This window comes from Cucurbita maxima, unplaced genomic scaffold (genome assembly GCF_002738345.1).
Source record: "Cucurbita maxima cultivar Rimu unplaced genomic scaffold, Cmax_1.0 Cma_Scf00012, whole genome shotgun sequence".
In the NCBI taxonomy this organism is placed as follows: domain Eukaryota; kingdom Viridiplantae; phylum Streptophyta; class Magnoliopsida; order Cucurbitales; family Cucurbitaceae; genus Cucurbita; species Cucurbita maxima.
In genome coordinates, this window is record NW_019272028.1 from 4,317,891 (window position 1) to 4,335,318 (window position 17,428).

Here is a 17,428-nt window from a genome sequence, read left to right on the forward strand (position 1 = left end):
ATTAAATTCTAAATTTATATTTTTCATATAATTAAATTGATCAACGAAAAAAATTAGAATGTTAGGACAAAAATAAATTGATTAAATTGAAGCCCTTAAAAGAGCCGTTGGGCAAAGATAAAAAGAATAATTAAAATATAAAATAATTATTATTTTAATTAAAATTAAAATTAAAAGTAAAAGTAAAAATAAAAAAAGGAAAATCCGGTAAAGAACGCTAGACTTTACACAGTTGCCCTACTATGGGTTGGGCTTAGGATGAACAAGCAACCCAAGGTTTAAGTTTCGGTCATCTCTCTGCTCACTCTCTGATTCCTGTTTCTCTCCGCCGCCGCGCGCCGGTAACGCCTCCACTGCCACTTTGCTCTGTTCTCTTCTTCTTTGTCTGCTGCAACCGAAGGTTTCCCGGACTAGGCAATACCACGAAAACAGTTGCTGCAATCGACCAGAATAAGCTCTCCTTGTTCTCAGGGTATTTTTCCATTAAATCTCTTCATAATCTATAATTTCTTATTTCAATCATGATTTGAGTTTAATCACAGGAAATATTTATTATACCTGAAGATTACTGATGTTGTAATGCAGTGATTTGTGTTATCTCAAAGGTTCATGACAATTAATTTTTCCTATCAGGAATCTTTTTTTATTTATGTTAATCTACAATTTTTAATTTAAAGCATGATTTTGAGTTAAACGACGGTAAATTTTTCATGTACTGATTTTGTAATGGAGTGATTTTTGTTAAATCATAGGGTAGTTACAATCAATTTCCTCTAACGTGAATTTTGTTGATCTTAGTGATGGAATAATTTATTCTACCATGTCTTCTTTCATATTGGAACTTATATTTCAATTTTTTTTGGGTTATCTGTTTAGATGAGATTCAAAAAGCAAAAGCGTCATCGGAAAGCTGTGAGATTCTACACTACATGTTTTGGATTCAGGGAGCCGTTTAAAGTCTTGTGTGATGGAACTTTTGTCCACCATCTTCTTTCCAATCAAATATTGCCGGCCGATGCTGCCCTTGCTAAAGTTCTTGGTGGCCGAGTCAAGGTTTTCACCACTAGGTGTGTTTCTTATTGAGTCGATCACAGTATGCTTCTTCCTACGCCCATTTGACCTGTTATTTTTCATTATCTCATTGGTTTGCAGATGTGTACTTTTAGAATTGAAGGCCCTTGGTCCATCCTACTCTAAAGCTTTTGAGGCAGCTAGTAACCTGTCTACTGCAAGGTCAGACACAGACTTATCTTATTATTTCCATTCTTAATTTGAATAGCTTCTTTTCATGATCTTCAATTCTTGACTTTGTCATGTTCTTGTGGTATTACCGTTGGTTGCTATGGGGTAGTGTAATTGTATTTTCTTGTTCGATTCCATCTTTTCTGAGTTGAAATTATATTTTTGCGTCAGATGTGACCATGAGATAAGAAAACATGCTGTGACATGCATCATGGAGGTGATTGGTAAATCAAATGCGGAGCATTTTTTTGTTGCCACCCAAGATACTGATCTTAAGAAGCAGCTTCAAGAGGTTAGTTTATTTAATGAACTGATCCCAAAATTATTAATTTTCCATTGCATCTATACTCTTTTCGTTTGCTTCAAGAGCTTATTATCTTTTTCCAACTTCCTAGTTATGAAATGTTTCTAGTTTCTGCCTTTTTAACATATGCACTTGATTAGAAGTTCTCTTGGAAGTCTAACTATGTATGTTTGGACTGGTATTTTTGTTATTATTGGCCATTATTTTTTATTATGTTTAGATTGACTTATCCATGCCTGCTTGTATGGATGGTTTTCTGAAGGGCTGAAATCTTAAACTTGCTGGCTTAATTCTTTTGTATGTGTTTGCAGATACCTGGGGTCCCACTTATATTTGGTTTGAGAAATGCACTTTTCATGGAGCAACCAACTGCCTTGGAACGCCAATTTGTTAAATCTTCGGAAGAAAAAAGATCGCATATTTCTGAGGTCGAACTTAATTTGTTACAGAAAGTAACGAAGGACGACGAAGAGGAAACTGAGATAACTAACGAAGATGGAGATCTGGTAGGCAAAAATTCAGAGATGCAGGTTTTGGAAAAGAAAAAGAAAAAGAGAGGAAATTTAAATGATTTGAAGGATAGACCTCAATTTAAGAGAAAGAAAACAAAGGTATTTTTCCATGATAACATTTTCTCTCTTTATTGTAGACTTAGTTTTGTGCTTCATTTTTTGCATTATTACTAACTTGTAATTTTGATGTTTTGGTCTTATCTTGAACTTTCTATATTAAAATGCCTTCCAAGGAATAGTCTGTAGTTCTTATATTATTTTTTAGGGAAGTGCATTGGACCCTAGTCTGTTTTCTGAAGGAATTTCACAGAAGAATTTTCGTTTGACTATGAATGCATGTTTTGAGGATGAGTTTACTGATTTTCATTCTTTTTTAGGGACTTTTTTGCTTATTGGCTCTTGGTGGGTTCATAGTTATAAATAATTTGTTGTATTGACCTAATTGCGTTTATATTCTGCAATTGGTTGATTGATTGATTTATTATTATTATTATTATTTTTATTATTTTGCAATTGCGTCCTTTGAGAGGGTATTCTCTCTTCACCTGCCCCTAAGTTGTTGTATTTCCGCTGATTTTGCCCAATACATTTTATGTTGATTGTATATAAAAAGCAACTCCTCTGACTCTTAATTCATTCCAACACTTGCAGATGATATGAAAGTAATTTAAGATACAAAGCCAAGATTTTTTTTTTCATTACATTAATGAAAACTTAAAAGTAGGATAAGGTTGTGTTGGGTTGTAACCCTATTTTCGGGTTCCCAAACAAAAAAAATGTCAACCTGCAAATTGACTCAAAGTTTTGGTTTTCTAAAAACTCAACCCAACCCAACCCAAATCAGAAAAAAAAAATATGATCTAACCCAACTTTTAAGGTTTGGGTTGAGTAGTCTGGGTTGGTTGGGTTCTTGGGTCATATGAATACCCCTACAATGAAGCACTGCTATTTATTATTTATGGTGTCATTCTTTTTTTTTTCCTTCTTTTTCTACCTAACAGTATTCAGGGTACCATTCTGTTGCTGCTCTTAGTTTTTATATGATGATTATATTGATCGGTCAGACCAAGTTTCTTAATCACTTTCATTTTCTATTCTCTCCACAAAACATTGCAGGGTCCAAACCCTCTTTCGTGTCTGAAGAAGAAGAAAAAGGTCGATCCAAACCAACATCCAGTTTCAGAGAAGGTAGTTTGCATCTTCTATAATTTCAAATTATGGTTGCATGATTGCATTGCATTTCATTCGGTTTTTTGTATTATTATTATTTGATAGGATTCACTAATTCATTGAATGAAATGAAAACCAATGGAAAACAAATGGGAGATAAGATGCTATTCGATTGGGCGAAGGAAGCTAAGAATTGGGAACCGAAGTCGTAACTGAAATTTGTTGAGTTATATTATTTTCTTACTTATGTCTGTCCTTAAACAAGTATAGTATGAATAATACCATTTATAGTCCTTAAGCTTAGAAAAAAAACCATTTTTCGATTTAATACCCACCCAATACTTATTACAAGCAAAAGAAACTCAAGAAATAAAATTCCAGTCTAAACCAAAAAGAAAAAAGAAAAAAACGGTAAGAATCAAAGTGATTACTTCTTGAAGTTTAGGAACTATAATTTACATTTTGAAGCTTAAAGACAAAAAGAAAGAAAAAAAAAGGAAGTTCAAAGGCAAAATGATCACTTCGTAAGCTTAGGGATTAAAATAGAAGAAGTTTGAAAGTGTAGAGATTAGTCTGAAATATTCTTGAAAATTCATGTCCCAATCCAAGGAAATCCTCTTCAAGTACGCTTTTCTTTTGTTTTTTCATCATGAGATAGCATGAAAACAAACTGGTACTTTTTCTTTAATTACATCTTACGTCCCAACCACAATATAATTATCTTATATGCATTTTATTTCAACGTTTTGTCTTAATACCTATTTGTGCTCCTGGGTCATGATTGAATTTTCTATCTTATGCTGCAGAAGGCTGATGATAATACTACTAAAAGGACTCGCAAACGAAAACGGGCACGAAAGACCAAAACAACTGCTGAGACGGGCACGCCATAGTTTGTAGTCATCTGATGTGGCTTTGGTAATTTTTTGGTGCTTTGTGGTAAATGGTAGAATGATTTGGTTTTAACGTTTAGAATGCATCCCTAGCAAGAGGATTAGAAGTCTGAAATTAGATGGGAGTTATGGGTGTTCCCTCACGAAGGTGTAGCTTCCATAGATAAGGAAATTGTATTATGATAATACCCGTTGCCAACCTAAGCTATAGAGATACAATTTTTTGTTTTCACATGTAGTTGATACTGGTCAATATTTTTCTGTTCTTGCAAAAGGAAATTGATTCTTTGAACCTCAACGAGACCAGCTGAAAGCGAAAATGGATTGTTTCACCTTGTAAGGCGATTTCTACGCTTTTTTTTTTGCTATTTATTTGAGTAGGGGTGTGTTTAAGCTAGACAGGTTTTAGGGGCTTTTGCTCCTTTGGGTGAACTTAGATTTAGATTTAGATGTGGCTTTAGTCGTTGATGAACAAATTTATTTGTCCATGTGTTTTGGTAAAAGAATCTATCAGTATTTGCTATTGCAGTTGTATATGTTGATTGAAACTCCTGAAGACATCTCGTAAAGCATAATTTTGTTCGCTCGCTTGTAGAGACAATTTTATTGTGGTTTGAAATTTATGAAAGGGAGGTGTTATTTATGATCCTTCTAAAAGACCTTTTCGACCTTTTCGATTTAGTGTTGAGGGAGAGGTTATGACTATATGAATTAGGAGTATTAGATAATTTACCCCAAGACTTGTTCGTAGTTGAGCTTTTGCATTTTGCTTTCTTAAAGTGATTGTCTTTTAATTTTCTAGTTATCTTCCTCGAAAATGTGAGATGTCATTCAAAATTAAAGTTATCGATAATGATAAGATAAGGAACCACTACAAAGAGAGTAAGATTCGGATTACCTTATTGATCGAATTTATTGATCGAATAAGATTCAGATTACCTTGTTGATCGAATATCGCAAGAACATTATTTGAGATTCGAATCACTCCATAAGCAAGATCGATTATATCTAGCTTGAATGATTCTTGTTGATCAAATATCTATTTGAATCACTCCCACAAGCAAGATTGATCATGTCGAGCTTGAATGATTCTAGCAATTTAAACTAAAGAAATGAAACTTAGCTAAAGAAAAGTTGCAAAGAAACATAGTTATGGCTAAAGAAAAGCACAAATGATTCTTTTATTATATTTTCCAGAAACTTAGTCATTTGCTAAAGAAAAGCACAAAGTCTTTTATTACATTTTCCAAAAACTTGGCCATTAGCTAAAGAAAAGCACAAATGGTTCTTTTACTACATTTGCAAAGAAACTTCGTCATTGGCAGAAGAAAAGCACAAATACTCTTTTATTAAAGAAAAGTTGGCTGAAGATGGTTCTTTTACTACATTTGCAAAGAAACTTCGTCATTGGCAGAAGAAAAGCACAAATACTCTTTTATTAAAGAAAAGTTGGCTGAAGAAAAGCACAAATGCTCTTTTATTAAAGAAAAGTTGCAAAGTTAAATAAAAGCACAAATGATTCTTTTATTACATTTTCCAGAAACTTAGTCATTAAGCACAAATGCTATTTTATTACATTTTCCAGAAATTTAGCTATCGGCTAAAAGAAGCTTCTTTTACTACATTTGCAAAGAACCTCAACCATTGGCTGAATAAAAACACAAATGCTTCTTTTACTACATTTTCCAGAAACTTAGCCATTGGCTAAAGAAAAACACAAATGTTCTTTTACTACCTCTTCCATGCTTACCAATACCAGCCTCAAAATGAAACTATTAAAGACATTTCAAGAATGGTAACATTATACTTAATGGATAATTAGCTATTATGTAATCATACTTCATGGCCATAATTTGTAACATTATACTTAATGGATAATTAGCCATTATGTAATTATACTTCATGGCCATAATTAGCCATGATGTAATTTTAACCTAAAGTAAATAAAAAGTCTTAAAATATAATAACTCTAAATTACTCTAAATTATAACCGACCCAAAAGACCCAAAAGTTATAACAATCAAACTTCATTTTTCTTCAGTGTGACATAAATCTAAATTATTCTAAATTGTAACCCATCCAAAATTTATAACAATCAAACTTCATTCTTCTTCAATGTGGCATAAATTGAAACATCTTTTGATAATTTTGACAACATTTTCTTCACATTTTCATTGAAGTATATTTATAACAATCAAACTTCATTCTTCTTCAATGTGACATAAATTGAAACATCTTTTAATAATTTTGACATCTTCACATCTTCATTGAAGTATATTATATGATTGATGTCTTTTGGTTCATATCACATAATTTCCTTTCTTCAATTTTCTTGCTATAAGAACTTAAAAAAATACGAATATATTTATATATTAAAAAATCATTCTTTTCTAAGAATTTTTTAGAACATTATTTCTTGAGAATTTTTTAAAGTATTCTTTTTTGGATAATTTTCATCTTTTAATTTTCAATATAATTTATATTATAAAAGGTAAAACATCTTAATAAATCCAACACAAGAGAGGATATTTAAGTGGAAACGGAGAAAGATAATATAATCCCCATCACCAACAATATTTTGCTAACCGAGAAAAACCTCTCCCTCGCCCATATTTCTTGTTTAAATGACGATTCTCTGTAACATTCGAGCTAGTAAGTTGAATGAACATGCCATAGAATGTTTTTAAATTCAATTTAAATAAAAAAGTATATCAATAACGATATCTCTCAGATCTCGATGCCTTGCTCGCATTTCAATATCAATACATGTTGCCAACCTCTAAACAATGTTTGAATTCTCTCCTCATTTGTAAATGTTAAGCAAACCATAACTCAGCAGAGCAGCAATCAGTGTCCTCAGAAAAATAATCAACAACTTAATAAACCATAGATAAAAAGCAAACAATCAGGAGAATCATCCCTTTTAAGCATTGGCCTCATAAATGGCTTTGTAGCCTCAAAAATTATTGAAATCACCTTTCTAAGCAACAGAACAGAGAGAAGAACTAAGAATAAATGAACAAGCTACAAAAATTTACCTTACCAGGAACAATCATTTTGACCTGGATCTTTCCGTCACTTCAAAATTTCTTCTTCCTTCCAGCTGCTCATCTAACATCTAAATATGTACATGGTGTTGGGTTGCTTCTCTTCTTGTATGAATTGGGTATTATATATAACAGTCTACCATCTTGTATTACACAAAACCAGCTCTCGTTGAAACATCCACAATGTTTTCTTTTTCGTCCCTTATAGGGAAACTAAATGGCCACAGATTTCTCCTCATTGATTCCATGATCTCAAGTATGGTTTCTCCATTGGATCAGTCAAATTGGATTTCTGATGCCTCATGCCTGCCAAGCTTATACCCTGGGATGGTATTTCATGCCCTCCCAAGTAGTCGAGTGAGTTTGATACTTTTGGTAGAACGTTACCGATCATGGGATTTCCTTCGTGCAACATTCCATGGTTCCTTGGGGAAATGAATTGCCCGTTCGAGCCCATTGAATGAAAAGGGGAACAGAATTGACTACCTTGAGATAGAACACTGAATAAGATTTGATCTGTGCTGCTGTTTCCACTGCCAATATTCTGATTTGGGACTATGACGCCATCTGACCCTGTAAACCCTCCACGGACTTGATGCTCTCCCGGAAACCAATTATCGCCTAATAAACTTCCAGCATTCATAGTATGAGAATGGATATGAGCAGACATGGGAACCGAGTTCACCGTCCAGTCCTGCATTACAGACGAGGGTAACTGTTGCTGTGTTGGGATTATATACCTGTTGCCTTCAGGATACATGTTTTCAGGAACACCATGTTGCATGTAAACTTGCTTGTCTTCCTTTCTTCCTTGCTGCAAAGGCACGGATAAATCTGGTTGCTCCTGGAAATGTCTAGAATATCGATTCTCTTCTATCAAGTCATGGTTCGATGGCTGGAAATCTAAACCCGAGTGCCTCTCCTCACTATGGAAGGACAGAGGAGCTGCCTGTCCGTTAAACACGGAATGAAGTAACTCATCCTTACCTTGATTTTCATAACTAAGGGTGTCATTGTCAGAATGTCTATGTAACATATGTTTTCCAATATCTTTACCTTGGTTTCCATAAGAACAAAAGGTGCTATCGTCTGATTGGCTATGTAACAAAATATTTCCAATATCTCGGCCATGCGAATCACGTTCCACAAAAGTGTCATTATCCGATTGTCTGGCCAACAAAATTTTCCCAACATCCAGACTATGTAAGCCAGATTTCACAGAAGAGCCGTCATCTGATTGTCTTGGCAACAAACTTTTAGCAATACCTCTGGCAGGCATGTCAGGTTCAACATTGAAAACGATTGTTTTTCGCTCTTCATCAGCATGAGAATTTGCAAGAGACAAAACACTAATAGATGTTGCATAATCATGGCTGGTAGCAGAGCTGTGGTAATTCTTTGGCATGCTTGGTTCGGGGCGAACATCACCAATAGAATGTAGGGCCTCCTCTCCCTGACTGGCTGAGCATTCTATAGCATTCCTGTTTCTTGATATTCCAGATTCTTCAAGATGAGCATCACCAGAATTTGGGGTGTCGTGGTTTTCGGAATCAGAATTGCTGTAGGTCTCCAGCCCACCATTGACCTGCTTTGAGGATTGACTACTTTGGGAACCAGAAATTGATTTTTCAATAGATTCATTCCCTGTTTCTTCCCTATCCATTTGATCTGTTCCTTCAGTATCCATTTGGTCTCGAAGCATGCTATCATGGCTTTCAGTGTCCACATCCTAGCAAAACGAGTACAGGTATATGAACTAGCAAGACTGCATACAACGATGACCAAACACTTCAACAAAGAGAGGAAAATAAACGAGAGAGAAGAAAGAAGCAGAATTGTTAAGCACCATCAGCAATTTTTGCCTGTCTTTCAGATCTTTCTCCAAGGCCTTGGTTACTTTCCGTCTCTGTAAACGAGTCTCCCTCCAATTTGCATATGCAACTGGGAGATGAACTTTTGATAATTGCACCCTATGCAAAGAAAGAAACTATTACATGAGGGAGACAGAATGAAACATTCAATTTGGTATAAAAATAAATACGTTACTTCACATATGCTCTCACCAGTGCTCATGCAACTTCTTTCGTTCTTCCTCTACAAATACTTCATATGGTTGTACATTAAAAGCTTTCATGTCACCTAAAACTTGGTCAAGCGATCCAGATTGCTTCATGTTCTTCACGAGGTCAAGCTGTTTCTTGCTAATCTGAAGTGTGTGAACAAGAAATTGACATCAAATCACGCCCAAGTACCAAAACTTGTCTCTCTTATCAAAAGGAGAAAAATTCACAAAAAGAAAATAACCAGATTTTCATGAAGTCTGTTAAACCATAACTTGTAATCATCAACATAACAGATATGTGTTATAACTATGTTTTGGGCACTTTAATAAATGTTTTGGGCATTTATAAAAGTCCAACGTCCTATAGACTTTATTTCCCTCTTAATGTTTTGGGCATTTTAATATTTTTTATGAGAAACGAAGCTTTGAATTAATGAAAGAAAATAAAAAACTAACACATATAAATGGAGAATAATTACAGAACTCCTAAGACAAAAGCTCCAAGGAGAGAAACCCAAACATAGTATTATCCCAAAACTCCCAATGATATTATTCTATTCATTTCAAGCAAAATGAAAGAAATAAAAAAGCACCTAACCTTGAAATATGACATATATTTGGAACCATCACTACACTGGATGTTGCGCTTTTGTAGCTTGACCTCAGGTCTAGTTTCCACATTAAGCATGTCATCTATAGGAGTTGATGAAGTTCTGCATCTTTTTTGCTTGTATTCTCGACTGCACAACCTGTTTTTAGACCAGAATAGTGCACATCCTGTTAATCATAAAAACTAATAAATAGTCAACAGAACACACATCCTGTTGATCATAAAAACTAATAAACAGTCAACAGAACATCGTGATACTACCTATTCATAATTTATAGCAGAAAAACGTCGTGATACCTTGAAGAAACTATCCCTAACTAAAAGGAACGATGGATAAACCAGACAAGCGTCCACTAATCTCGTTAGAAGAAATATGGGCACCAATTATATAAGGAACCACAAACAGATTCATTCGGAAGTAGCTATTTTAGTGACAATATTCCTTCAGAATTCATAAACACCAGCCTATATAAAGCACGGATCAATATGCCTCATGCATATTCCAGAATGCCAAGCTAAATTACCGTTCGGAAAGTACTCTACCCTTCATGAATGAAGTCTGGTTATCACTGCTACATACTTTCTCCTCTGCAGCCCATGAACCAGACTCTGGTGTAGCTATCGCATTATCCTTGTGATAGTCAAATCTGGACTCATTCACTTGGGTGGAGACTCTCCTTTCTGCATTTCTTGACCTGCTTAAAGTGCATTTTGAATTCTGAATTTATTTCGTTTTCTTTCCTGATCAAATAACCCCCCCCCCCCCCCCCCCCCCCAAAAAAAAAAAAAAAAAAACCAAAAAAGGAAAACCAAAAAGACAGTTGAAGCTGTAATTTAACAAAAAAGAGTGATAAATCTTATGAAAGCACTCAGAAATACTTAGACAAATATCTTGATCCACTTCCCGAATATATCTGACAAATGTCTTGCATTTTTTTCGTTTGACAGGAAATACTTTGGCATTCTGTTTAAATGGACACAATTGGCAGGCAGGGTCCGAATTAAAATATTTACTAATTAACTTCTTTCCATTCCAAGATTTATTATTGAATGCTAACCTTGACCATCAATCAAAAAATCAAGAAATGTGCGGAAGACTGAAATGAAATCAACAGTATGTTTTAAAAATTGGTCATTTATAAGCAATAACCACTAAAGGGTAATGCAATTGAATTAATCGGGAAAACGATTAAAGCGATGAAGCAATTATATATGCCACCTACCAGCTTTTAATATCCTTCATTACAACAATAAGCAGAATATTATCCAAGCTGATGTTCAAACTCTATAAGTTCAAAAGGTCCAAAATTATGAGTTTGAAAGAAGAAAAAAGAAAAGGTAACCTCCATGTTGGATGTATGATTTCCTTCTCTGGATCTTTGCAGTTTGCACATCGATCCTTCAGTTTCTGCAGATATTCAATCATACTGCCACAAGTAGGAGCTAGTATTAGCAACAACATGCTTCAGTTTATAGTAAACACCATTGAAAGGCGTACAGAAAATAGAGATATTTCAATAGTTAAGAATAAATTGTTGAAATCATAGTGATATTTCAAATAGTTAAGAATACAGTGCTGAAATCATAAAGTTAAAATGGCAATTTTACAGATTGAACATTCAGTACACTTCTTACTTGTTATGATACTTCTGTAACTCATAGGAATACGATTTTTTAGCTGCCATTAAACACTGTTCATTTTGAAGAACTGCATCGGGGTGCAGTGCACCAGAGCAAAGTGAAGACTCCCTGCAAGTACATATTCTGATAAACAACAGTTACTTCATAGCCATCAAGATCCCTCCAATTAAAGCTGTTGTCCATTTGTGCATTAGGCTGTCCCAGCCCAGTTGATGGTTTTTTTTTCTTTTTCTAATGGAAGTGTTTGCTTGTTATTTATAAAATAAAAAAGAAGAAGAAGAAAGAAAGAAAAACTTGCCATTTAACAAGGGAATTTCCAAAGTGAAAATTATCCCCAGAAAACAATGCTTCCATCACATCGGTTTCATTTTCTTGTTCTTCAGGAAGAAACCTCCTCAGATCGTTTCTCTCATTTTCTGAAAGATATGTCTGCCAAACCTGTAATAAATTCAAGGCCAAATGAATAAAAAGAAATACAGAAGGGAAAGCGATACTTCGATACAAATAACAAGGCCTAACCGCAAAAATATTGCTACCTCAAGTGAAAGGACTTCTGATAAATTTTTCAACTCAAAAATCTCACGAGGAACATCAAAAGCGTCAGCTAAGATACTGTGTTTATTGGAAACTGAATCGACAAATGGTCTTAATTTTCTCCAACTTAGGCCAACTTGTTCCCTTTTAGAAACAACTCTTCTTTTACTCCCATCCCATACCAGAGTAATATGGGATCTTAAGTTTGCATCACTGTGCGGCAATGCAGAATTCTTTTTTCTAACTCTATATGAATCCCTCGTACTGTAACCGACTACACTGGCAGAACTCAATCTTTTTCTCCGTTGATTGGCCGCCATTAATCAAGTATCAGAACAAGTTGCAGTAAGACACATACTAGCACATAGATAGTGCAGCTACAACTTTAATGAGAGGCCTGAAAAATGAATCAACTAGTGAACCTTTCAATACTGTAAAATCATCAAGCCTAAGTTAATTTCAGGGATGTGGCTTCAAAATCCTTCCCAAGATCAAACTATTCTTTAACTAGTAACTGGCATAATATCCCATGTCATAGAGAGAACATATTACAGCCATATACAATCTTAAGTAGAGAAACATAAACTCAACTGAAAACATTTTTTAAAATGTCGTTTATTGATCAAATGTAACATCCAATTTCAGGCAGCCAATTAGCCCTCTTAATTTTCAATTTTATTTCACAAGATTAAAAATCAATAGCATACCATATTTTCAAAATATCAAAAAAGAAAAATGATATATCTTTTATTCTCATCGTAGCACATGTCAATCAAAATGGTTATATTACAAACAAGCATTGAATTCATACCAAGTACAGAAAACCTCACTTGAACAATCATGGGGAAAAACTTCAAAATCATACTGAAATTTCGAAAGAAAAAACATGGATTTAACAGTTCCGAAGAACAAAAAATAAACTCCTCAACCTCCATTGACAAACAATACACAAACCATCAATCAATATTCCTAATAACAACAATACATAAACACCACCAATCAAACCCATCAAAAAAATAACCTAGCAAATTACAAACCAAAAGCCTTCTTCCTCCTCTTCATAAAAAAAAAAAAAAAAAAAAAAAAAAAAAAAAAAAAAAAAAAAAAAAAAAAAAAAAAAAAAACAACAACAAAGCCTCATCCTACAACCAAAAACAAATTCCACGCCAATAGAAAAGCAAAGAGGTCGCATTACGAGTCAGAGCAATGCAACTGGAGGAAAAACAAGAAAAAGAAACGCTCACTAGAATTAAAAGAAAAAAACCCCACAGTCGGAGCAACAGAAAGAAACATAAAGATTGAGAAAACCTTGAATATTCTCAAACGAAGCTCCTATCGCCGCAAAAACATGGAAAAGTGCAAGAAACGGCAGTGAAGAATGGGTGAGAATTCTGAAACAAAACAATAGGAAAGTGTAATCGATGAAAAGAAGAAGTAAAGCGGAAGCGTGAATGAGTGAGAGATAGGGTTTTGGGTTATCCAGAATATTGCGGAGGCTGAAGTTCGAGAGATAGAGAGAGGCACTGAAACAGAGACCCAATGGCCATTGAAAGAAGAGAGAGATGCAGACGTTGTTCGGAACCGTTAAACTCGTGTGTATTTTACCTTTGCGGCTCGGCTCGGCTCGGCTCGGCTCACTAATAATTTTTTGAATTAAATTCAATTTTCGATTTAAGTTGACATTTTTATTCACATCCGGAATAGTTTACCATTCAATCCTTCCTTTTTAAGATTATTATAAATATTATAAATATTAAAAAATATTTAATATTTATAATCAATATTAATCATTATAAGTGAATGTTTGATATCCAATAGATAAGTAAAACATTTTTTAATAATTAATTAAAAATGTTACCGACAACTTAACCTAACCTCTTAAAAAGGATGGGTTGAGTTGGTTGGACTATAAACTCTATTAGAGTTGCTCCCGTTAAACTACAAACTAATTCAATATAATTTTATTTTTATTTTTTATTTTTGCTATTTTTTATATTGATAGTTATAATAATTTCAATATTTTAAAGAAATTATGACCTAGCCAATAAAATAAATGTGGGTTTTTTGGATTTTAAATTTTTTTTTTATTTGTATAGGAATAATATGTTTATTGTTCCTTTTATTTATTGATTAAATTCATTTTGATTTTTTTCCCTAATAGATTATTATAAATATTAAATTCAATTTTTTTTTCTCTAGTAGATATATTTTTAATATTTTTCTTAATAATTCTACCTGAATTTCCTCTCACTCCAACATTTTTTCTCATTTAATTTTTTTTTTTTTTTTCACTCTAAAAATTCTCTCTTTCAACTTTCCTTTTTTTATTTTTCTAACTAATAATTTCTCTCTAGCTTTATTTTATTTTATTTTCTCTCAAAAACATCTTTTCATATCTTTAATTTTTAATAAATTGAAAACACAAATAGCTATAATACCAGTTTGGTTAAAAACAAAAACAAAAAATAGTTTTTCAATATATATATGGGCTTTGTTTTTACAAAAAAAAAAAAAAAAAAAAAACATATATACATAACGCATGAAACGGTACATTTTAGTTTCACAAAACCAAGATATTGATATCACATATTTGCAAACAGCTTCAAGCAAATGTACGTTTTTATTTTTTTTTACAGACAAGCCAAATATGTCTCGTCTTTCTTTTGATATTCCCAGAATAATAAAAACAATTTTTAGAACTTGATATGGAAAAACACAAAATTGACTATTTCGAATAATACACAGGTAAAGCCAAGCCAAGGAAAATGAAACAAAAGTGGTGATGATAAGAAGAGCCAAGAAAGGAAGAGAAACAAACTATGTATAGAATGTATAGAAAGAGCAGAAAGGAAGAGAAACAAACATGTATAGAATGTATAGAAAGAGCAGAAACCTGGGATGTAGTGCCTACAAACGCATTTTTTAGTAATGATTTTTTTTTTCTTTGTCCTGTTTACCATATAGTTGAAGGAATCCTCAATGAGTTACATCAATTGCTAAAGTTCAAAAACTCAATCAATCAATCAATCCAGATGAGATGCAACCAAATGTTCGAATCCATCCACCCCACATGTTATCAGAACTCGAAAGTAAAATTTAAAATTAAATCTGCTCAACTAATCAATCCAAACACCCCGGAAGAAAATTTTGTAGACTTGTATAGCAATAATGGTAGATGCAAATCATACAAAGAAATTTTAGTTTCCATTTCACTATCAAGTCTATTCCCAAAATCAGAAGAGCTTACTTCATAGGGAAACACCCCATTCAAGCAAAGCAACTTATTCAGATGCATTCATGCACCACCAATAGACGGGAGTTACAGTTTTCTCACAACATAAACATCAAATCAGAATTGAGTAGAAAAATAATAAAATGCCTGCAACAAATCTTCAAGACATTATCATAGATGAATGTTCCAAACCACTACTACAAACCCAGAAAAAGAGCTTGATTTCTTAACCAATCAAAAGCTTGTTTTCATCCAAAAAGGTATAGGTGGGTACCTCCAAATTGTATGGCGCTGGTCCTTTACGGATCCTACCGGAGATGTCGTAATGGGAACCATGGCACGGGCAAAACCACCCACCAAAATCACCGGCATTTGGCAAGGGAATGCAACCAAGATGTGTGCAAACACCAATAACGATAAGCCATTCTGGATCCTTGACTCTCTCGCCATCCTGCTGTGGGTCACGAAGAGATCCAATGTCGACGCTATTTGCTATCTTAATATCATCTTCAGTTCGTCGCCTGATAAAGACTGGTTTTCCACGCCACTTAACCGTCACAGTAGAACCAGGCTCAATGCTTGAGAGGTCAACCTCAAGTGAGGCCAGGGCAAGAACATCCTTACTGGCTGACATGCTAAGAACAAACTTGAGAACAAGGAGGCGAATCAAAGAAGCATAGACAAACCGACCGCCTGACAAGACAAAATAAGCAAATGCACGCTTGCTGGGGTCACCCGGAGGAAATCGCTCATGATTGTATTCATCATACACTATCTTTGAAGTAGGATTCTTAACGGCTGCAACAGTTGCAGGAACATCTGGAACTAAGTTGTTTTCGCCCATTGAAGTCAAGGCATCAGAAGCGAAACCTGGAAAAGAGTTATTCTATTCAATCATAAAACTTCACTACAGGAGAAAGAAAGAATCATTCATAACAAAAAACCTGAATCACAAAATACGATTGAAATGCAGTCATCCAATCAATTGCATTGGGCAGAATGTTCAACATCTAAACCTACTAATTGTTAAAGTCAGAGTCCAAACCATTCAGTTTTGAAGCCCTTTTTCATTTAATTAGTACCAAACAAACACAATACCAAATAATAACATGCTAGTACACGTTCTCCAGGGGAAGTTATAAGTGGGCCTCAAACTGTTTCCAGAGAGTGCTAAAAAATTTCTGGCCAACATTTCTATTGATGACTTACATACAAGATTAGGAAATAAAACTCTAAACAGTCGCATAAAGGTTTGAGGAAGGTTTTAATCAGTATCCTATTCTAGAGAAGGGTAGAAAAGGTTAAAGGCTCGATGATTTCAGCTTTGATAACAATCAATAGCAAGGTTCTCAGCCATGATGGTTCCATTGGCTTTTGATCTTGAAAATTAAGATTTGATCACAAGAGATTTGGATTATATACTAATCAGCTTGGAACTAGCTTGTATGAAACCATTGCCAAGGTGTAGGATGATAGGCTGAGGATGGTTCTTCCTAGCAATATTTTGCACCTACAAGACACCTACGAGGTTCTTATGGCCTGATAAGAGCCTATTAGAATTGGCACTAGCAACCATGGGAACACAACTTCATAGACCTCTATAACACAAACCAAAAGACCACAATAAGCCCATGATCACATCATGACTAATGAGCTAATATAGAATTTCGACGCCCAAAGCCAATGCATGTCAGAAAGAATCATATCTAGAACTCTTCCCAAGCCTCAACCAAGTAATACAAACTCCTATTTCTATGACTGATTTCATTCCTTCTTTTTAATAACTATAAATTCTTCTCCTGGTTTATGTAACTCGACCTCCCCCAACAAAGTCTCAAATGTCTGTCAAGAGAGAAGGGCAATGGCATACCTTGAGTCACCTGCTCTTGCTGGTTTTGACTTTCATTTATTTTCTTTCTGTCTTTTTAATTGTATGGTCCATAAGGGTGTGGACTAGGGAAATGCCCGATCTTAGGTGTTTATAACAAATGCTTCTTTTTTAGGTGCCTAAATTCTCAAAATCTTGGCCCTTTAGTAAATGTTATTTCAAGTAGCTAGATTCCTTTGAACAAGCTCCTAAATGAACCTTTTTTTTTTTTATTACTAATATTTTAGTACCATCGTAACTCCTTAGGTATCAATAAAAAGTTGTTTCTCATCTCAAAAAAAAAAAAAAAAAAA

At 34.0% G+C, this 17,428-nt stretch overlaps 3 protein-coding genes across 6 annotated transcripts in view; 1 reads left to right on the plus strand and 2 right to left on the minus strand.

Moving 5' to 3' along the window:
* The first annotated feature begins 228 nt into the window (after positions 1–228).
* On the plus strand, positions 229–4,679 carry LOC111487635 (rRNA-processing protein UTP23 homolog). 2 transcript variants are annotated; one of them, XM_023135111.1, is made up of 7 exons: positions 229–472; positions 877–1,067; positions 1,153–1,233; positions 1,414–1,534; positions 1,858–2,157; positions 3,175–3,246; positions 4,035–4,679. In XM_023135111.1, exons 2-7 carry the CDS (start codon positions 877–879, stop codon positions 4,119–4,121), a joined length of 852 nt encoding a protein of 283 aa, XP_022990879.1. In that variant the 5' UTR covers positions 229–472; the 3' UTR covers positions 4,122–4,679. The 2 variants fall into 2 exon arrangements, with proteins under 2 accessions (XP_022990879.1, XP_022990880.1); XM_023135112.1 differs by having other exon boundaries at positions 4,038–4,679.
* Positions 4,680–6,972: 2,293 nt separating this feature from the next.
* Positions 6,973–13,593, minus strand: LOC111487498. 3 transcript variants are annotated; one of them, XM_023134914.1, is made up of 10 exons: positions 13,324–13,593; positions 12,018–12,412; positions 11,780–11,919; positions 11,476–11,589; positions 11,184–11,267; positions 10,384–10,535; positions 9,829–10,007; positions 9,232–9,374; positions 9,015–9,138; positions 6,973–8,897 (listed from the first exon to the last, which is right to left on the minus strand). In XM_023134914.1, the coding sequence occupies exons 2-10, from the start codon at positions 12,333–12,335 to the stop codon at positions 7,404–7,406; spliced, it is 2,748 nt and encodes a 915-aa protein (XP_022990682.1). In that variant the 5' UTR covers positions 12,336–12,412; positions 13,324–13,593; the 3' UTR covers positions 6,973–7,403. The 3 variants fall into 3 exon arrangements, with proteins under 3 accessions (XP_022990682.1, XP_022990683.1, XP_022990684.1); XM_023134915.1 differs by having other exon boundaries at positions 9,829–9,979; positions 10,365–10,535; positions 13,324–13,592; XM_023134916.1 differs by lacking the exon at positions 10,384–10,535 and having other exon boundaries at positions 9,829–9,979; positions 13,324–13,592.
* A 1,607-nt stretch (positions 13,594–15,200) lies between these two features.
* Positions 15,201–17,428, minus strand: part of LOC111487805 (cytochrome b-c1 complex subunit Rieske-4, mitochondrial-like) — a 3,632-nt gene continuing 1,404 nt past the window's right edge. Inside the window, exon 2 of the mRNA XM_023135344.1 lies at positions 15,201–16,117. Coding sequence (XP_022991112.1) covers positions 15,474–16,117 — 644 coding nt within the window. The 3' untranslated portion in view covers positions 15,201–15,473. The remainder of the gene's footprint in view (positions 16,118–17,428) is intronic.